The 23,668-nt window shown below is 37.7% G+C and overlaps 1 protein-coding gene across 1 annotated transcript; it reads left to right on the top strand.

Annotated features, from left to right (window-relative positions):
- Nucleotides 1-4,114: 4,114 nt before the first annotated feature.
- On the top strand, nucleotides 4,115-6,485 carry LOC109160659. The gene is made up of 3 exons (XM_019308941.1): nucleotides 4,115-4,233; nucleotides 6,007-6,273; nucleotides 6,366-6,485. Exons 1-3 carry the CDS (start codon nucleotides 4,132-4,134, stop codon nucleotides 6,483-6,485), a joined length of 489 nt encoding a protein of 162 aa, XP_019164486.1. The 5' UTR covers nucleotides 4,115-4,131.
- Nucleotides 6,486-23,668: the final 17,183 nt, after the last annotated feature.

Genomic DNA, 23,668 nt, shown 5'->3' with positions numbered 1-23,668 from the left:
AGTCTTAAACATTATATAACAAAAAATAACAATCCAAAATTAAAACACACTACTAAATACTAATTACTAAATATCAGTTGACTTTTTTGCCCAACCGACTCTTCGGATTGGCTCACTTGAAATGTTTTGTTGACCAGATGAAGAATCATCCATCTGTATAGTTAATATTTGGAGAACAAGTGTCAAATACTATATGATTAATTATTGGACACAATCCGTCATTGCTTGGCAAAATATATTTCCAGTGCACTGGAATTCCAGTACTGGAAAATATTTTCCAGTGCACTGGAATTATTTCTAGTGTACTTGAAATATATTTCCAGTGCTTCCAAGTATTGGAAAAATATTTCCAAGTACTGAAAATCAAAATTAGAATGATGTTAAAGCACATTAATTTCATACAAACATGAAACTAAGAAAAATATTGAATACTGTTAGATATATTAAATATAATATATTTAATATAATATATATTAAATATAATATATCTATAATATATATTAAATATAATATATCTATATATTATATTTATATATTGAAGAGAAGAGAGAGAGGAATGAATAAATGTTTATTCACTTGATTGATAATAAAAGCTTGAACAAATACTATTTATACTAGATAAGATAACTCAAATGCTAAAATTAAGGAATTAATGCTCCATGTAAAGCTAACATCATGGCCATGTACTGCACCTATAATTACTCCCATTATTTTTAACCAACTAACTCATCTTACTTGGTTTAATATAATAATAATATTATTATTATAATATTGCCTCCTTTAAACCAAGTTGGATATATTGGTCATCCCAATATCTCCTTCTTCAATTTAAGAAATGTCTCCGTCTTCAAGTTGGATATACGGACTTGTATTTCGTTCTGTAAACCCACTTTACTCCAATTGGCTTCTTCCCAAGAGGTACATCTGTTAACTCCCAGGTACCATTCTTCTCAATGGCACGTATCTCCTCATCCATCACCTTAAGCCAATGAGTTTCTGTAGCAGCCTCCTCAAAAGATAAAGGATCACAATCTGCAAAAAGAGCAAATTGAATAATCTCTTCATCCGACAAGTCATTATCATGACCCAAAACATAATCTTGCAAGCGAGCTGGTAAGTGGCGCTCGCGCTGAGATCGTCGAACTGACGACTCTGGCTGTGAAGGAGACTGGACATTATCTGGAATCGGTTGCTCTTCAACAATATTTTCAACAGCAGGAATAACAACTGAACTTTCATCTTTAGCTAACCAATCCCAAGCACCATATTCATCAAAAGTGACATCACGACTTATAACAACCTTTTTAGTTTCAGGATTGTATAGTTTATAAGCCTTTGAAGCGTCATTATAACCAATGAATATGCATTTCTCACCTTTATCATCCAACTTCTTTCTCAATGGATCTGGCACATGTGCATATGCCAAACATCCAAAAACCTTGAGATATTTGATAGAGGGTTTTCTCCCACTCCAAGCTTCTTCGGGTGTCTTATCCCGGACACTCTTAGTTGGACACCTATTCAACACATAGACAGCACAAGCAACAACTTCTGCCCAAAAAGGTTTAGGCAGATCCTTGGATTTCAACATGCACCTTACCATATCCATGATAGACCTATTCTTCCTCTCAGCCACTCCATTTTGTTGTGGAGTGTATCTAGCTGTCATCTGATGTTGAATACCCTTCTTCTTCAGAAAATCATCACAGGCAATATATTCTGTACCTCTATCAGTTCTCAAGATTTTAATTTCATAACCACTCTGCTTTTCAACAAAAGCCTTAAATTGTTTGAAAACATCACATGCTTCAGACTTTTGCTTCAGAAAGTAAACCCATGTTTTTCTACTGAAATCATCAATGAAAGTAATAAAGTACTTACAACCTCCATGTGAAGGAACCTCCAACGAACACAGGTCTGAGTGAACAATCTCCAACTGTTTTGTAGCTCTCCTTGACTTGCCCACGGGGAAGGGATCTCTATGCTTCTTCCCCATTACACAAATCTCACATATACGATCAGGGACATTCACAACAGGTAAATCAGAAACAAGTTCCTTTCTCGCAAGATAGTTTAACCCAGAGAAATGGAAATGCCCAAACCGCATATGCCATAACCAATTATCATCACAAACTTCAGAATTAAAGCAATCAAGGAGAGTATGCTTAATTTTCAAAGGAAATAGTCGATTTTGGGACATATTTACCTTTGCAATCAAAACTCCTTTAGCATTTTCAATGGTACAACACCTTTGAGCAATATGTATCTTATATCCTTTTTCTGACAGCTGACCCAAACTCAACAAATTTTGGTGTAGTTCAGGAACATAGAACACATCGGATATAAAATTGTGAGTACCATCCTTCAACTGAATAGAGATTTTACCTTTTCCCAAAATTGGCACCTTTGACTTATTGCCAAACGTTACTTCAGACCGGACTGATTCATCTAGTTCGGAAAACAATTCTTTCTTCCCACACATATGGTTACTACACCCAGTATCCAAGAACCATATGCTCTTATCAGCAGAAAAACTATCACTGGCCAAAAGTAAGGTTTCAGAATTCTCACCAGACTTTTCAGCAGTATTTTCAGCAATGTTTGCTTGATTTCCACGATTGTTGTCCTCATTATACCAACAATCTGCAATCTTGTGCCCATACTTGCCACAATTGTAGCAATGAAATGGAAATTTACCTTGTTTGGTATTACCTCCACCTCTTCCTTGGTTGGAGTTACCACGTCCTCCTCCTTGGTTGAAGTTACCACGACCTCTTCCACCAGAACCTCCTCTTCCTCTTCCACGACCTCTACCAGATCCTCCACCTCTTTGATTAGTGCCAGTCACATTAAGGGTGACTTGACTCTTCAAAGCTTCTTCTACTAGTGGTTCCGATTTTGACGCAATTCTGTCAATATGACTTTCTACCATACCTTTCAACTCTGCAATTGATAAGAGCTCGGTTTTGTGTGACTCTGTTATTGAAGCCACCACATGGTCATACTTCATCGGCATAGTTCGAAGAACTTTTTCAACCACTGCACCATCTTCAATTGTATCTCCGTATAACCTCATCTTATTCACCATATCAATAAGACGAGTGAAATACATATCTACTGTTTCTGTAGAGGTCATCTCACAATTATCGTACAACCTTCTCAACGACTGCAACTTAGACTTCTGTGCCCGATCGACTCCTTTGTGTGACACCTTTAAGATGTCCCAAGCTTGTTTTGCTGCTTGAGCACGAGCTAATTGCCCAAAAATGGAATAATGAACACCTTGGTGAATCTGACCCAAGGCCAATTTATCTCGCCGTATAGCGGCTGCATCAGCTCCTTCGGGTAGACCGGGATCAACAAAGCTCCAAAGATTTTGAGCTTGCAAATGTGTAGACATCATAATTTGCCAATAATTGTAATCGAGTTTTCCGTCCAATTTGGGACCCGTCCATACAATATTAAAATTTGCAGCCATATTTCACTACGGGAAATATCTCGGGGTTGAAAGGTTGACTGGCTCTGATACCAAATGTTAGATATATTAAATATAATATATTTAATATAATATATATTAAATATAATATAATATATCTATAATATATATTAAATATAATATATCTATATATTATATTTATATATTGAAGAGAAGAGAGAGAGGAATGAATAAATGTTTATTCACTTGATTGATAATAAAAGCTTGAATACAAATACTATTTATACTAGATAAGATAACTCAAATGCTAAAATTAAGGAATTAATGCTCCATGTAAAGCTAACATCATGGCCATGTACTGCACCTATAATTACTCCCATTATTTTTAACCAACTAACTCATCTTACTTGGTTTAATATAATAATAATAATATTATTATTATAACAAATACTGTATGAATAACTAAAGCTAGAAACAATTGTGAGGCAAAGAACTTTTGCGGTAAACAACAAAAGTGCAAAGTAGAGAATAACTCATAAATAAATCAAATAAAAATTTAAGACAAATAACAGTGAAAATATGAGATGAATGGCGGAGCAAGAAGCAATAGACTTGAATTTATTTCTTTATTATTATTATTATTATTATTATTATTATTATATCCAGATGTGCTTATATATCCAGAAATCCAAATCATGTTGAGGCTTCAGAGTTGTCATCCTTTGGACCCTTTATCTGCCACTGAGATCTCTGTCGCTGTCACAACCGTTAAAGCAGCCGTCAGTAGTACCCATGAGGTGTGTTTAATTTATACATCTTAGCTTTTTCCTGATTCATATTTATTTTATTAAATTATTCTCTTTCTCTTTTAATCAAATTTATGTAAACTACTCTGCATGATAGATCTATAGTTTCACATGCAATGATAGATGCTTACTGTTTAAGCACAATATAATGGTCTTTTAGACAAACTGTGATTATAAATTATTAATATTGTAAACGTTGTTAGCTGTTAATTAAAAGCTAGCTAGTCAAAAGTTGATGAAATAGTTCATAATTGTTCAGATATTGTCTGCTCCTATCTGTCCCATCTATCCTAAAAATAAGAGGCGTATTTTGACATAGTTTTTAAGGAATTCACACACTTATTTTCAAAATATTCTGCCTCCCATAACTGGCAAACAGGTACGGACGGAGAACTTTTTTTCTAGTGGGGCAAATATTAAAACAAGGAAAAATTGTAAAAAATGTCCCTTTATAATATGTCAATTATCATTGTCATCCTTGAATTATGAGTGGTGTAAATGTTGTCCCTCAATTATCAAAATGGTGCACATAAAGTCCCTCCCGTAACGGACCTGTGGTTCCCCACCGCTGTCCCTAGTTGGTACTTCGAATCGAGGAAGGAAAAAACAATTAAATTTCGAATCGAGGGAGAAAAAAACAATTAAATTACATATTTACTCCGACTTAACGGTGTCCTCTTCCAAACATACATATATATATATATATATATATATATATATATATATATATATATATATATATATATATATATATATATATATATATATATATATATATATGGGGTGGTAAGGTAGGGTAGGGTGGGAGAGGGGGGGCAACTATCCCCACTATAGAACAATAGTCCTCTTCCACACCCTATTTTCTCCGTCTGCTGGAGCACAAAAAGTCAATACCCCCACACCACTGGAGTTCAAACCTGAGACCTCTCATTTAAGGAGGCACAGCTATGTAACTCGACCACAAGGCCTTTGGCAATTAGAGAGAAGTTAGAGAGTGAAAATATCCAAATTCCTCATAAAACTAACTTCCAATTTACTTTTATAGTAGATGGAGTTGCGAATTTTTGCAAAATACTAGACTCGATCACGACTGACTTCACATCATGACGCCAATCGTGATGGCCATACTCTACATAATAGTTCTTATTTCTAAGCTATTTTTCACCTTGTACACATTTGAATTAAACTTTATGATCTTCATAAAAGTTTTAGATCTTTGAATTATCTTTTCAATGCTATTGAAGTCACTTGATTTGAACATTCCAAGACTGATATATGATTAAAATACCGAGATGTTATCTGACAGAGCAGAGTTTGTCACGTTGGCGGTCACGGTTGTGACCGTTAGTGTGACGCTTTGTCCATATTTTAAAATGCACTTTTTATTAATTTATTTTGCTCCTTTGGGTCCTTGGGTTATGTCATTGTACTTTCAACATGCTCTTTTTCACTTTATTAACTTCTAACGACTCTCGAAATACGACTTTGGCCAAAATGCACGACTTCGAAATACATCTAATTGAGTTTCAATTTACTTGATTTTGCAATCAATTCCCCCAATCATCTAAATGACACGAAGAAATCAAATAAAGTAGCACAAACAATACAAATTTGATGTCAAATATACACATAAATATAACCAACTTGGTTAACGTGAGTGGTTGTGCACTCTCATCCTATAAGAGATGTCGAGAGCTTACTCAGAACACCTCGTGATCTAATCAAGTTATTTGTGTCACTAGTAACGTATCCTTACCATTTTAGGGAAGCGATGACATTCAATTTATGGAGGTGGTTTTATTAGAACCAAATAAAAGTGTTGTTGCACTAGCAGATGCATACTTCTTCTCACCTCACCAAGGACCAGAAATCATGAATAAGCTTCCTCCACGGCGAGCTAAGCTCATCCTTTACAATAAGAGAAGAAATGAGACAAGTATATGGATTGTTGAGCTAGCCAAAGTGCAGGATGGACATGACAAGGGAAAAGTGATTTCATCCGAAGTCATTCCAGATGTTCAACCATACGTGGTATGTTTTTTGTGCTTGTATATGAGTACAATGGAGTACAGATTATTGTATATGATCATGTTTTGATTTCAATTGCTTGTTCTTTATTGTAGGATATTCAAGAGTTGGTTGATTGTGAAGCTTTGATGAAAAGTTATCCACCTTTTATAGAGGCAATGATGAGAAGGGGCATTGATGATATGGATCTTGTGAGTAGCTCTGTTACAATGTAGGATCTGTTCATATACTTTCTCAACCTACTGAAACAATGCCTCCATTGAGGCTCAAACTCACAACCTTTCAAGTGAAAGTCTGATGGACAATTTTATATATGTCCTCGCAAGTGCACGAGTCAGTGTAATGATAGTGTGCAAAGGCAAGGGTCGATCCCACAGGGAATTGTACGATGCAATTTAATAAATTGAAAATGATTAAATTAACAATTTAAAGTTCTAAAAACGAATAATATCAATAATTAAGATTAGGATAAACTTAAATGCAAAGTAATTGAATCGAAATGTAATTTGACAATTTAAAGTGTCCAAAGCTAATTAGAAATCAAAAAGCCAAAGAATAAAGATCAATCAAACTCAGGAAAATAAACAATAAAATTAAAGCAGAGAAAGTAGAATAACAAATAGATTAAACTAAACCGCAGTCAACATGGATTAAACTAAATGAAAACGCGGGCAAAAATAAAAGCAGGAAAATAATTGAATTAACTTTGAAACGAAATAGTGAGTGAATAAAGACTAGGAATCAAAATTGACAATCAAAATAGAAGAGCCTAAGAAATTTAGCAAGGCATAAATAAATTAACAGCAATTGTTTCATGCAATACCAACAATAGATACCTAAAGGAAAGAAATTAACAACAATAAAGATGAATTAGCCGGATTTTATTTTTCTTATGGAGACTAAGGTGGCGCGAATACATGCTGAGCGGCTTCGCGTCAAGCTTGGTTATGAAGGTCTGTTCTATGTTGATAATGTGAGGTTAAATGGTGGTCTAGCTTTGTTGTGGAAAAAGAATAATACGGCAAGACTGTTGGGTTATTCAAGGACCCATATTGATGTGGAGGTCAGTATTTGTGGTTTTCCAAATTGGAGAATGACTTGTTTCTATGGTTATCCACAGCGAACAAGGCGGACGGAATCGTGGGATCTACTGAAATGGTTGGCATCGCAATCCGGATTGCCATGGGTTGTGATTGGCGACTTTAATGATCTGCTATATCAATATGAGAAGAAAGGGGGGAATCCGCATCCAAATAGCCTCCTACGCGGATTTGGGGAGACTATTGAACATTGTGGACTGTCTCAATTATCGATGAATGGATACCAGTTTACATGGGAAACTGGTAAGGGCACACTTGACTGGATTGAGGAGAAGCTGGATAAGGTACTGGCTACGGATTGGTGGAGGGACATAGTTAATGGAGCCTCGGTGACCAATTTGTTAACAAGAAAATCGGATCACTCGGCGATCTTTATGGGTATCCGACAGTACGGGGTCAGGAGAGGTGGGAGGAGGAGATTTCGCTTTGAAATGGCATGGCTATATGATGAGGGGTGCAGGGCGGTAGTAGCAGAATCATGGGAGGAAGGAAGGGGTGGTGGTACACAGAGTTGCATTGAACATTGTGGGAGACGCCTTGCTCGGTGGGGAGGAGATCGGAATCATAAGTTTGGGGAGAAGATACAGCAACTTCGAAAGGGGCAGGAGCGGTTGCGGGGGTGTATTGATCCAAATTCCCTAGCTGAATATAATCGGATGGAGGTGGCTTTGTCGCGATTGGAAGTCCAGGAGGATGTTTATTGGAGGCAGAGGGCTAAGTACCACTGGCTCAAGGATGCTGATGCAAACACCAAATTTTATCACAGGTATGCCTCTCATCGAAAAAGAAAGAATACTTTACATACGCTTATGAATGGTAGTGGGGAATGGGTCGAGGGTGATGATATGACAGGTGTGGTGCTGGATTATTTCAAGCAGATCTTTGCGACAAGTAATCCTATGAATGGAGATCTCATATTTGATAATATAGCACCACGAATTAGCCAGGCACAAAACGAATGGCTAGTTCGGCCATTTGAGGTGGACGAGGTTAAGACTACCCTATTCTCGATGTTTCCTGATAAAGCACCGGGGCTGGATGGAATGAATCCGGGGTTTTATCAGAATTTTTGGGATATTGTAGGTGGAAATGTGTCAAGCTTTATTGTCAAGTGCTTGAATACGTGCTCGATCCCTCTGGGTCTCAATGACACTGATGTGGTGTTAATCCCGAAAAAGGACTCCCCTCAAGTGGTTTCTGATCTTAGACCGATTGCGCTCAGTAATGTGATTTATAGAGTTATGGCCAAGATGATGACACAGAGAATGAAACCCCTGATGGATGGTATTATATCCGAGTCGCAAAGTGCCTTCATATCCGGTAGGTTAATTACGGATAATATTCTCGTGGCTTCTGAGATAGGGCATTATTTGAACAGGAAGCAGTGTGGAGTGGTAGGATGGAGTGCGTTAAAATTAGATATGGCCAAAGCATATGATCGGATGGAATGGCCGTTTTTAAAGGGTATGCTTATGGCACTGGGCTTCCATGAGAAGTGGATTGATCTTATAATGATGTGTGTAACTACGGTTTCATATAGCTTTTTGGTGAATGGGACGCGTAGTAACGCAATTGTGCCAACCAGAGGACTACGGCAAGGTGATCCACTATCTCCTTTCCTGTTTATTATTTGTGCGGAAGGTCTCTCAGTATTATTACAGAAAGCGCAGGATAGAGGAAGTATACATGGATGCAGGGTAGCGCGAGGTGCACCCCCTGTATCACATCTTTTCTTTGCGGATGATAGCTTGTTGTTTTTTAAAGCAACTGTACAAGAGGCTATGGAGATAAAGAATTGTCTGTCACTATATGAGGAACTGTCTGGGCAAACTGTCAATTTCCAGAAATCTAGTATTTGTTTTAGCAGGAATACACATGGTGAGGAACGAGATAATGTGGCGCAGGTATTGGAGGTATCACAGGCTCCTAACTTTGGAAAGTATCTTGGCTTGCCATCGTTTATTGGGAGAAATAAGAAAGCGGCATTTGCTTACATTGAAGATAAGATCCGGCAGAGAATATGATCTTGGAATAAAAAATTGTTGTCACAGGCAGGAAAAGAGATCTTATTGAAAAGTGTGGCACAGGCTATGCCTACGTTTTCAATGAGTGTGTTTTTGCTACCAGTGTCTGTCTGTTCTGCCATTGAGCGGCTTATGAATCGGTATTGGTGGGGATCTGGGACTGATCAGAAAATACATTGGAAGGCTTGGGACAAATTATGTCTCCCTAAGAAGTATGGTGGACTGGGGTTTAGGGACCTCAGAGCTTTTAATGTGGCACTCTTAGGTAAACAGGCGTGGAGATTGCTTACGAATACAGAATCGTTGGTCTCGAGAATTTATAAAGCCAGGTACTATCCTAGATATTTCTTTCATGGAAGCAGATCTTGGAAATAATCCCAGTCATTGTTGGCGGAGTATTATGGCGGCAAAGAGTCTAATCTGTAATGGTGTGAGAAGGAGGATTGGGAATGGTAGTTCTACCTCTATGTGGAAGCACCCATGGCTACAGGATGGTGAGGATCCTATGATCCAAACAGAAATGCCTCCCCAACTGGCTGATGCTAAAGTGGCCAATTTGATTGATCAGGGAACTGGAACGTGGGACATTCACTTGCTTACTGATATTTTTGAGCCTGATGATGTGACCCGGATTGTTAAAATACCGGTCTCCCAGGAATATGAAGATCTGTGGTATTGGCATGGGGACCCTAATGGTTGCTACTCCGTTAAGAATGGGTACAGGCATATTGTGGGAAACTATGGCAACAATATGAATATGGGATTCAATAAATGGCTCACCTTATGGAAGCAAAAAATACCACCCAAGTGGAGGACTTTTTTATGGAAAGCCATAAGTGATATCCTCCCCACTACCATCAACTTGCGTATTAAAAGGGTGAATATTAGTCCGGTGTGTGCTGTGTGTGGTGTGGAAAATGAAGATGTTATGCATGCATTGGTTTTGTGTGACTATGCAAAAACCATTTGGGCACAATCTAACCTCCCATTACCGAGCACTGTGACAAATGTTTTTTATGAATGGTTTGATGAATTGTTAAATGTTCTAGACTCTGATGGAATTCTCTACGCAGCTGCGATATTATATTATCTATGGAGAACCCGGAACGAAGCGGTATGGAATGCTCGTGTAACTCACCCGAGGAGGATGCTGGTTGCGGTCCGTGTAGCTGTCGCTGCATGGCGCCAAGTCCACGCTGCTGCTGCTCCACCTACTGTTGTTGCGCCCCAAGAAGCAGCCCCTACTGCCATACGGCAGCAACAGCTCCAGCTGAGTCCTCATCACCAACACGCCAAGTGCTACGTGGATGCAGCCTACCACGGTGGTTCCGACAAAGCAACGGCAGGTGCGGTGCTTATAGGAGGAGACGGACACTTTATCTCAGCATTTGCCGCGCCATTACCACATTGCTACTCCCCTATAATGGCAGAGGCTTATGCCGCCAAGGAGGCCTTATCTTGGTTACGTGATCGTGGAGTACAATCGGTTGAGCTATTAACGGATTGTCAGACGTTACAGAAATATTTAACACCACCATATCAATTAGCAAGATCGTATACTGGCTATGCGCTTGATGGATGCAGGAACCATATTGCTACATTTACATATTGTCATGTTCATTTTATTCCTAGATCGCAGAATTATTTAGCACATAGTTTAGCAGCTTCGGCTTTTCATTATGACATAGCTATGTATTGGGATGATATCCCACCAGACGCTATTTTAGCTTATCTATGAATACAACCCAGTGGTTGACCTTCAAAAAAAGCAATGCATGTAAAATGTAAATAGCAGTAATTAACTCATAAAGCACCATCCTTTAATAATTACCACAAATAAACTATAAATTAATAACAATAATTATGCCTAAAGAAAAGGAATTGTGGTTGTGAAGTGTGTGCTGCTGCCGAACAAATTGTTTCAGCCACCGCCGAGAAGCTCCGCCCAACAAGGAGAAAGCCAGAATTGAAATTGTCGTCTGAAGGAATTGAAGCTGCCGCCGATTGAAATTCTAAAATACCGCCACCGGAATTGGTCCGGGGCAAAACCTGATCATGAGAACGATGATCCATCCCTCCATTTATACTCCTCAACACCAACCTTTCTTCCTAGATTTCAATATGAAATTGAGCAATCACCGGAGATTCTTCCACTCTTCGCTATTCAACAGGATCATCCATCGCCGCTCGCTTCAATCGGACCGCAGACCGAGTTTATTAAACAATGTCGTCCAGATGTCTGATTCACGATCCTCTTCTTTCGCCCATCGCTGCTGGTTTCTCTCTTTGCCTTAAAGAAATTTATTTCATAGGCTAATAATAATAATAATAATAATAATAATAATAATAATAATAATAATAATAAACTTATTAGACACCATATATAACTAATCTACATTTATTAAACTCCTACTCAACATGTACTACTAAAATTATTAATATTATCATTAAATTAGGATGAAGGAATTATCGGACTAACAAAATTCAAATAATAAAATAAATTTAATAAAAACAACCTAAAATTGAATAATATTTACAATGTTACTTAATCAAAATAATAAATAGAAATATATATAAATTAATTAATTATTACAAATTAACTATAAACAGATTATTAAAAATAACACTAAAAATAATGTTTATCAAATCTCCCCACACTTATTTATTTGCTTGTCCTCAAGCAAAGACATTATTAAAAGAAAATGAAATTAAAATAAAATCAAGTATTAGACCGAACTTTACCCAAATAAGCTTTCAAATTTATTTATCTCAATGCAAGATTAGTGTCAACTCAAAGAGTGTATAAAATAATTAACTAGAAATTAAAAAATTTAGCAACTAAAATAAATATAAAACTTGTGCCCGTGTGCTAATACCCCTTATATGAGCTATACAAAAACTCAATAAAATAAATACAAAATTTTCACAAAAGATAACCTAAACCAAATTCGAAAACATTCTATCACAGTGCAGGTGCAAAACACGAAGGAAACAAGGATCGAGGCATTTATTAAAATTAAAATGCAAATATGCTCGTCTCTTTCAAAGTTCACTCATCATTTTTCTATTTTGACTTTTTTCAAAGAGAACTTCCCCAAAAACCTCGCCATTTTACGCCAGACTTATTTGGGTTTTCAATTTTGTGTATACTCATAAACCATACCACAACACTTATTGATTTATTTATTATACATGTGTATAGGTGGCTGATTTAGCGGAGTATAATCTCTTATTTATTACAAACAAAATAAATAAATAAATAAAACACTCATTTTTATTTTTAAATATTTTTTTAAAATCTTTTCTTTTCACCTCACTTATGCCATAAATATGATCCTTGAACCGACACACTACACCACAATTTATTACACTCAAGAATTGTTAAAGAATTTGAAAAAGGTAATATAAAGTGAAACCAACATATAAATTATTAAAGAAAATGCATGAAAATGGTCTTTGTTATTTTCAAATTCTATTATGATTTTTTTTTTTTGTTTTTGTTTTTTTTTTTTTTTTTTTTTTTGATTTTTTTCTTTGGCAAAGTTATTCAAAATAAAAGAAATTAACAACTAGCCGCATGCAATATACACACTAAGAGATGACAAAAACCTGCATTATTTTTATCACTGAGTATTTAAAAGACTCATAAGGGTAAAACTCAAGCTAATGCTAGAATTGTAAAATAAAAATATTTAAGAAAATGAACATAAGAAAATTAAAAAGTTTAAAATTTTTTAATTTTTTGTGATTTGTGGGTAAAACCCCTTCCCCACACTTATTTTCAACATTGTCCCCAATGTTGTGAGAGGAAAGAAAAGAAGATAAAGAAATTCCTCCTTTATTAGATTTTTTATTTGTGTAATTCTCATTTAGCCCTCCGATTTTAGAATAACAATAAGAATCAGATTTATCAACGCCATTCAGATTTTCTTTTTGAATTTCATCAAACTCCAACTTACCATCGTCAGAAAAAATCAACCCCTTAACTGCAAAAACGTGGTTAGATCTTTCAAGCAAATTCATAGATTTAAAATTTGGAAACTCAACATTTTTATCAAGCATATTTTTGGTCAATTTGTCTGCTTGAACATCAAGAGGGATTGTGGACAATTCTTTTTGTAACACTGCTGTTACCATTTCAGGCACACAACTTCGGAGCCTATTTGGATAAGGAACTTGGGGTACATAAGGCTTGGGTGGTACATAAGGCTCCTCTTCATCAAAATCTTCATTTGGTACAAGTTTGGTGTTTTCAAAGCTTTTATCAACTAGGATTGAGGGCACATAAAGCTTGGGAGGCACATACGGATTATCATATTTATGCAATTGAGGCTCATCATTTTTAACAATAATATCATCAACATCATTATGCAAATTTTCAATTATTTGAGTTTGTTTAGAAGTGGTATTATCTATTAACTCGTTTTCAATCATTTCACCACTTCTCATAGCTTTATCTTCCTCAGGTTGACTAGGTAACTTACCTGGTATATGACCTTGCAAAGCTTTAGCAATTTTGCACACTTGTACCTCTAGTTTTCTCAAAGAAGCTTCAAGTTGTTGGAATCGCTGCTCATCTGCTTCGTGCTGCCTATTGCAAACCTGTATATAATTCTTCAGGGTATCTTCCAAAGATTCTTCTTTAGGTTGGCAACGAATATTACAAACCTGCATTAACTTTTGTAAAGTATCATCCAAAGATGGTTTTTCAAGTTGGGGTGGGTCAATTAGTTGAAAGTCATTTTGATTATTATTATTATCGCAATAAAAATTAGGATGATTTGATTGAAAATCATTTTGATTATTAACACAATAAAAATTAGAGTGGTTTGGTTGAAAATCATTTTGATTATCATCCCAAGATGGTGGAGGAAGTGTATGTATGGTTGTAGTTGTTTCTTGCGGTTAAAAAATTGGGTTTTCAAAAAGTAATATTTCTTGCGGTTCAAAAATTGGATTTTCAAAAAGTAATATTTTTTTCTTTTTCCTATCAATATGATCGTCTAAAGGCAACATCTTAGGATAGAAAGAACGACGACCCTCCATAAAATAAATAAACAAAATAACAAAGATAAATAAATAAAGAAATAAATAAAATCAAACAAGTAAACAAATAAATAATTAATAGAATAATCAATAAAGAGTAAAAGGGAAATGGAGAAAATTAAACAATTATTAAGTACTTCACTCTTTTTTTTTTAAGGTAATATTAAAAAAAGGAGAAAAAACAAACTTGAGTAGGATCAACTAAAATGCAAATTATTTTGAATTCAGGAAGCAGAAGAATTGAATTGGAAGAAAAATAGCACACAATAATAACGAAAAAAATTAAGACTGGAAAAAAATAAATAAAGAAAATAGGGAAAGCAAAAGCAAATACTAAGCAGTTCTTAAATGGACTAATGACTTAAATAAATAGCAAGATTAAAAAAAAATTAATAATAATAATAATGAACGGCTAGGGAAAAAATCAAGCAATTAATGAAAGATGAAGAAAAAGAAAAGAACAGAAAATTAAATTGCAAAATAAACAAATCCCGGGCAACGGCGCCAAAAATTGTTGGACAGTTTAACAACTTCAAATTAAAAGAACTAATTAAACAATTTAAAGGTTCAAAGCTAATTAAGAATCAGATGCAAAATAACTGAAATTTGGGAAGCTAAACGAGTAATTCAATAAGAACCAAAATAACAAATAACAATCAGAATGAAAAAGCTTAAAAACATGAATAAAATTGACCAGATTTCAACACAATTAATCTTAGTATAAAATCAAAAGATAAAACTTAATTCGTTGGCAACATTAAAATCAAACTATTGCAAAATACTCATGGTTAAGTCATTATGTCCCTAGAATAACAAAATTAGCTACTAATCATCCAGAGATTAATAGGAAATATTTCCTTAAACAATATTATTAAAACTTGGCAGTGAAAGCTAGTGATTAGCGTCTCAGCGCAATTCAAAAATGCAGTAAGGCAATCCTCAACAAAGTCCACTAAGCAAATGTAAATAAGTTATAAAAAGCTAATCAGAATGAACCAAAAATTGCTACGGACAATTAAACAAAGTTTGAGTTGAAATGGGGCAGATTGCAACTTAATTTAATGACAAAAGAAAAGGAACCAGAATAGTGCTGCCGCCGACCAGAAAGACTACCAACGTCGCCGCCGGAATTAAATTGTGTCGAATTGCTGAATCGCAGATTAACACCGCCGAACACCAAAACCGGTTGCCGCCTCCGGAATTAGTCCGGAGTGAATTGTTAAAAATTAATAATAATAATAATGAACGGCTAGGGAAAAAATCAAGCAATTAATAAAAGATGAAGAAAAAGAAAAGAACAGAAAATTAAATTACAAAATAAACAAATCCCCGGCAATGGCGCCAAAAATTGATGGACAATTTTATATATGTCCTCGCAAGTGCACGAGTCAGTGTAATGATAGTGTGCAAAGGCAAGGGTCGATCCCACAGGGAATTGTACGATGCAATTTAATAAATTGAAAATGATTAAATTAACAATTTAAAGTTCTAAAAACGAATAATATCAATAATTAAGATTAGGATAAACTTAAATGCAAAGTAATTGAATCGAAATGTAATTTGACAATTTAAAGTGTCCAAAGCTAATTAGAAATCAAAAAGCCAAAGAATAAAGATCAATCAAACTCAGGAAAATAAACAATAAAATTAAAGCAGAGAAAGTAGAATAACAAATAGATTAAACTAAACCGCAGTCAACATGGATTAAACTAAATGAAAACGCGGGCGAAAATAAAAGCAGGAAAATAATTGAATTAACTTTGAAACGAAATAGTGAGTGAATAAAGACTAGGAATCAAAATTGACAATCAAAATATAAGAACCTAAGAAATTTAGCAAGGCATAAATAAATTAACAGCAATTGTTTCATGCAATACCAACAATAGATACCTAAAGGAAAGAAATTAACAACAATAAAGATGAATTAGCAATGCATGTAAAATGTAAATAGCAGTAATTAACTCATAAAGCACCATCCTTTAATAATTACCACAAATAAACTATAAATTAATAACAATAATTATGCCTAAAGAAAAGGAATTGTGGTTGTGAAGTGTGTGCTGCTGCCGAACAAATTGTTTCAGCCACCGCCGAGAAGCTCCGCCCAACAAGGAGAAAGCCAGAATTGAAATTGTCGTCTGAAGGAATTGAAGCTGCCGCCGATTGAAATTCTAAAACACCGCCACCGGAATTGGTCCGGGGCAAAACCTGATCATGAGAACGATGATCCATCCCTCCATTTATACTCCTCAACACCAACCTTTCTTCCTAGATTTCAATATGAAATTGAGCAATCACCAGAGATTCTTCCACTCTTCGCTATTCAACAGGATCATCCATCGCCGCTCGCTTCAATCGGATCGCAGACCGAGTTGATTAAACAATGTCGTCCAGATGTCTGATTCACGATCCTCTTCTTTCGCCCATCGCTGCTGGTTTCTCTCTTTGCCTTAAAGAAATTTATTTCATAGGCTAATAATAATAATAATAATAATAATAATAATAATAATAATAATAATAATAATAATAAACTTATTAGACACCATATATAACTAATCTACATTTATTAAACTCCTACTCAACATGTACTACTAAAATTATTAATATTATCATTAAATTAGGATCAAGGAATTATTGGACTAACAAAATTCAAATAATAAAATAAATTTAATAAAAACAACCTAAAATTGAATAATATTTACAATGTTACTTAATCAAAATAATAAATAAAAATATATATAAATTAATTAATTATTACAAATTAACTATAAACAGATTATTAAAAATAACACTAAAAATAATGTTTATCAAAGTCCAACCCGGGTACCATTAGACCACATAGTCCTGGTAGTCAAAATTCTATTTAATTAGGGCGATCACATTAAAATTATTTAGGCTATTAACTTGATAATCAAAAGGTTACAAATTCAACTCCGAATCAGAGTTGTAAAAAAAATAAAAATAAAATAAAATTTGTCTATTGACTTTCTTATAAGGATGTCAATTCTACTCACACCCTATGGGCTCCCCATATCCAATCGTTATGCTATGGACCCGTGCCCAGTATGCATTGTGGACACGGTAACGGTGCCGTTAGTGGCACCGTTATCTCTCAGTTTTTTTTTTTTCCAGGACGCTTCGTTATAGGAGCATATGTTCATAATTTTATCACTATATGTTCATAATTGTAAGTTCATAATGTCAGAGCTCTGTGTTCATAATTTCATAACTGTAAATTCATACTTCTATAACTGTACATTCATAATTCCGTAACTGTACATTCATAATTCAATAACTGTAAATTCATAATTTTCGAAGCTCTATGTTCACAATTTTAGAGCTCTATGTTCATAATTTTATCACTATATGTTCATAATTGTTAGTTCATAATGTCAGAGCTCTGTGTTCATAATTCCATAACTGTACATTCATACTTCCATAACTGTACATTCATAATTCCATAACTGTACATTCATAATTCCACAAACGAATAACGCCGTTAACGGCGAGACAAAATCAATATTTTTAAAAAACTGGAATGCCGCGTTTTCCCTAAAAATGACGTCTTTTTGGACTCGTGTCCACAATGAGTCCACAGCATAATTTGCGCCCCACATCTCTATCCCTACGAGTTTTAAAATACCTACACAATTTGAATAATGAGTGCGGGGATAAGGGAAATTTTGTATACCCCACGCCCGCACGTGTGTATATATATATATATATATATATATATATATATATATATATATATATATATATAATGATTATATACTGGGTGGGGGGAGACGGCCAACTACCCCACTGTAGTTCTGCTCCTACTTGTAAGTGATTTTACTTGCACTTTTTAGATGTAAACTTTCACAAATTACTTGCATTTGTAACACATTTTACTTAAAAATAACATCTGATTCGTTGATCTTGACACATGCATAAACGGCTGTGAGTGGCTCTTATATTTGTCCTGGGCCTCCATTCTCACCTGAGCATGCCCGTGTATATATATATATATATATATATATATATATATATATATATATATATATATATATATATATATATATATTTTTTTTTTTTTTTTTTTTTTTGTTTTTTGCATCAAACTGTGAAAAACAAATTATTTTTTCCATACAGGTCTGCTGGTTATTATAGTGAGGCAGATTCTCCTAGACGGAGGCTTGCTAAACCAATTGTTGAAATTAACAAGAACAAGAAACAATAATAATGGCAGAAAGGGTAAAGAAGGCAAGATTTACGTGGTTCGGCAAAGTGCCTACATCCACGGGAGCGAAACAATTCTCTTATTCATAGTGATGGTGATAGTGGTGACACACAACCCTTTAGGGATACAACCAATATATTTATAGGCATCCAATCCCTATACAATAGGTCTACCCGTTTCACTCGTACTCCTAGTATGAGACAAACACTTATTCCTAATCCATATATGAGACAAACTCAACAATCTCTACCTTGGCGAATATGTTCTTTAAGAGAAAAGATAACTCAACAATTCTCCACCTTGACGAATATGCTCTTTAGGAGAAAAGACTTATCTCATCATCTCCACCTTCACATATATGCCCTTTAGGAGAAAAGACTTCTCCACCTTCGCAAATATGTCCTTTAGGAGAAAAAGATAACTCAACAAATCTCCACCATAGCAAATATGTCCCTTAGGAGAAAAGACTTATCTCACCATCTCCACCTTCACAATTATGCCCCTTAGGAGAAAAAAACTTATCTCACATATACACATGGGTAGGAACAACCATGCTCATCCTAACTAGCCAGCCACATGCATACGCAGCATCAAACGTTACCCAGTGCATGTACACGAACCGCTTTGTTCCAAGCCATTCGCCCCTCAGCCGTCGACCTGTTATACCGCCGCGACTCATGCTAACTGCCCCGTTCAGCTGACTTCCTGCATCCGGCCCATACCAGGTCCATATCCCCTCCTGGTATCCACGCTGCCCCTAACACAACAGCGCCCCTGCAAAGTCACACTAAACTCGTGTGCCTTGCCCAATGCTCCACTAACCAGCAATTACCACTGGTCAGCAACACGCACCACACAGCATCAAACGTTTCCCCGTGCATGTTCACGAACTGCTTCGTCCCAAGCAATCCGTAACACCAAGCCATATTAGCCCAGCTCATACCAGCCGTGACTCATGACAAGCCCGACTCATACCAGGTCCATATCCCCTCCTGGTATCCACACTGCCCCTAACACAACAGCGCCCCTCACCACCTTCTCATCTAGCATCTAGAAACGCCCAACAAGTCCAAACAATGTTCGAACTTGTTACTAGTTACCGCTAGAACATCACCATCACCAATAATAAGAGAATACTTTCACTCTCGTGGATGTAGGCACATTGCCGAACCACGTAAATCTTGTCTTCTTTACCTTTTTTTGTCATTATTATTTTTCTGCTGCGTATGCATGTGGCTGACTAGTTGGGATGAGCATGGTTGTTCTTACCCAGTGCAAGTACACGAACCGCTTTGTTCCAAGCCATTCGCCCCTCAGCCGTCGACTTGTTATACCGCCGCGACTCATGCTAACTGCCCCGTTCAGCTGACTTCCTGCATCCGGCCCATACCAGGTCCATATCCCCTCCTGGTATCCACGCTGCCCCTAACACAACAGCGCCCCTGCAAAGTCACACTAAACTCGTGTGCCTTGCCCAATGCTCCACTAACCAGCAATTACCACTGGTCAGCAACACGCACCACGCAGCATCAAACGTTTCCCCGTGCATGTTCACGAACTGCTTCGTCCCAAGCAATCCGTAACACCAAGCCATATTAGCCCAGCTCATACCAGCCGTGACTCATGACAAGCCCGACTCATACCAGGTCCATATCCCCTCCTGGTATCCACACTGCCCCTAACACAACAGCGCCCCTCACCACCTTCTCATCTAGCATCTAGAAACGCCCAACAAGTCCAAACAATGTTCGAACTTGTTACTAGTTACCGCTAGAACATCACCATCACCAATAATAAGAGAATACTTTCACTCTCGTGGATGTAGGCACATTGCCGAACCACGTAAATCTTGTCTTCTTTACCTTTTTTTGTCATTATTATTTTTCTGCTGCGTATGCATGTGGCTGGCTAGTTGGGATGAGCATGGTTGTTCCTACCCAGTGCATGTACACGAACCGCTTTGTTCCAAGCCATTCGCCCCTCAGCCGTCGACCTGTTATACCGCCGCGACTCATGCTAACTGCCCCGTTCAGCTGACTTCCTGCATCCGGCCCATACCAGGTCCATATCCCCTCCTGGTATCCACGCTGCCCCTAACACAACAGCGCCCCTGCAAAGTCACACTAAACTCGTGTGCCTTGCCCAATGCTCCACTAACCAGCAATTACCACTAGTCAGCAACACGCACCACGCAGCATCAAACATTTCCCCGTGCATGTTCACGAACTGCTTCGTCCCAAGCAATCCGTAACACCAGGCCATATTAGCCCAGCTCATACCAGCCGTGACTCATGACAAGCCCGACTCATACCAGGTCCATATCCCCTCCTGGTATCCACACTGCCCCTAACACAACAGCGCCCCTCACCACCTTCTCATCTAGCATCTAGAAACGCCCAACAAGTCCAAACAATGTTCGAACTTGTTACTAGTTACCGCTAGAACATCACCATCACCAATAATAAGAGAATACTTTCACTCTCGTGGATGTAGGCACATTGCCGAACCACGTAAATCTTGTCTTCTTTACCTTTTTTTGTCATTATTATTTTTCTGCTGCGTATGCATGTGGCTGGCTAGTTGGGATGAGCATGGTTGTTCCTACCCAGTGCATGTACACGAACCGCTTTGTTCCAAGCCATTCGCCCCTCAGCCGTCGACCTGTTATACCGCCGCGACTCATGCTAACTGCCCCGTTCAGCTGACTTCCTGCATCCGGCCCATACCAGGTCCATATCCCCTCCTGGTATCCACGCTGCCCCTAACACAACAGCGCCCCTGCAAAGTCACACTAAACTCGTGTGCCTTGCCCAATGCTCCACTAACCAGCAATTACCACTGGTCAGCAACACGCACCACGCAGCATCAAACGTTTCCCCGTGCATGTTCACGAACTGCTTCGTCCCAAGCAATCCGTAACACCAAGCCATATTAGCCCAGCTCATACCAGCCGTGACTCATGACAAGCCCGACTCATACCAGGTCCATATCCCCTCCTGGTATCCACGCTGCCCCTAACACAACAGCGCCCCTCACCACCTTCTCATCTAGCATCTAGAAACGCCCAACAAGTCCAAACAATGTTCGAATTTGTTACTAGTTACCGCTAGAACATCATCATCACCAATAATAAGAGAATACTTTCACTCTCGTGGATGTAGGCACATTGCTGAACCACGTAAATCTTGTCTTCTTTACCTTTTTTTGTCATTATTATTTTTCTGCTGCGTATGCATGTGGCTGGCTAGTTGGGATGAGCATGGTTGTTCCTACCCAGTGCATGTACACGAACCGCTTTGTTCCAAGCCATTCGCCCCTCAGCCGTCGACCTGTTATACCGCCGCGACTCATGCTAACTGCCCCGTTCAGCTGACTTCCTGCATCCGGCCCATACCAGGTCCATATCCCCTCCTGGTATCCACGCTGCCCCTAACACAACAGCGCCCCTGCAAAGTCACACTAAACTCGTGTGCCTTCCCCAATGCTCTACTAACCAGCAATTACCACTGGTCAGCAACACGCACCACGCAGCATAAAACGTTTCCCTGTGCATGTTCACGAACTGCTTCGTCCCAAGCAATCCGTAACACCAAGCCATATTAGCCCAGCTCATACCAGCCGTGACTCATGACAAGCCCGACTCATACCAGGTCCATATCCCCTCCTGGTATCCACACTGCCCCTAACACAACAGCGCCCATCACCACCTTCTCATCTAGCATCTAGAAACGCCCAACAAGTCCAAACAATGTTCGAACTTGTTACTAGTTACCGCTAGAACATCACCATCACCAATAATAAGAGAATACTTTCACTCTCGTGGATGTAGGCACATTGCCGAACCACGTAAATCTTGTCTTCTTTACCTTTTTTTGTCATTATTATTTTTCTACTGCGTATGCATGTGGCTGGCTAGTTGGGATGTGCATGGTTGTTCCTACCCAGTGCATGTACACGAACCGCTTTGTTCCAAGCCATTCGCCCCTCAGCCGTCGACCTGTTATACCGCCGCGACTCATGCTAACTGTCCCGTTCAGCTGACTTCCTGCATCCGGCCCATACCAGGTCCATATCCCCTCCTGGTATCCACGCTGCCCCTAACACAACAGCGCCCCTGCAAAGTCACACTAAACTCGTGTGCCTTGCCCAATGCTCCACTAACCAGCAATTACCACTGGTCAGCAACACGCACCACGCAGCATCAGACGTTTCCCCGTGCATGTTCACGAACTGCTTCGTCCCAAGCAATCCGTAACACCAAGCCATATTAGCCCAGCTCATACCAGCCGTGACTCATGACAAGCCCGACTCATACCAGGTCCATATCCCCTCCTGGTATCCACACTGCCCCTAACACAACAGCGCCCCTCACCACCTTCTCATCTAGCATCTAGAAACGCCCAACAAGTCCAAACAATGTTCGAACTTGTTACTAGTTACCGCTAGAACATCACCTTCACTATAATAAGAGTCATTAGCTTGAACCATGTTCATAGCTTCCTGCTTCTTCAACTCCTTCCAATAAGCCTCTTCCAGATTTGCTGGATTTTCTGCCCTCAAGGTTTTCAGAAGGCCTTGTTGTGCCAACAAATCTTTTACCATAGATTGCCATAACCCAAAATTCCCTGTATCATCAAACTTTGATACCTCGAATTTTGTACTTGAACGGACCATCTCAACAGTGCTCTGATACCAATTTGTTGAAATTAACAAGAACAAGAAACAATAATAATGGCATAAAGGGTAAAGAAGGCAAGATTTACGGGGTTCGGCAAAGTGCCTACATCCACGGGAGTGAAACAATTCTCTTATTCATAGTGATGGTGATATTGGTGACACACTCCTTTTAGGGATACAACCAATATGTTTATAGGCATCCAATCCCTATACAATAGGTCTACCCGTTTCACTCATACTCCTAGTATGAGACAAACACTTATTCCTAATCCATATATGAGACAAACTCAACACCAATAGTGTTTTGCAAAACAAAGAGCAATTGCCCA

This window comes from Ipomoea nil, unplaced genomic scaffold (assembly GCF_001879475.1).
Source record: "Ipomoea nil cultivar Tokyo-kokei standard unplaced genomic scaffold, Asagao_1.1 scaffold2868, whole genome shotgun sequence".
Taxonomy (NCBI): Eukaryota; Viridiplantae; Streptophyta; class Magnoliopsida; order Solanales; family Convolvulaceae; genus Ipomoea; species Ipomoea nil.
The sequence above is the reverse complement of the archived record's forward strand: the minus strand, read 5'-3'. Positions and strand labels throughout refer to the sequence as shown.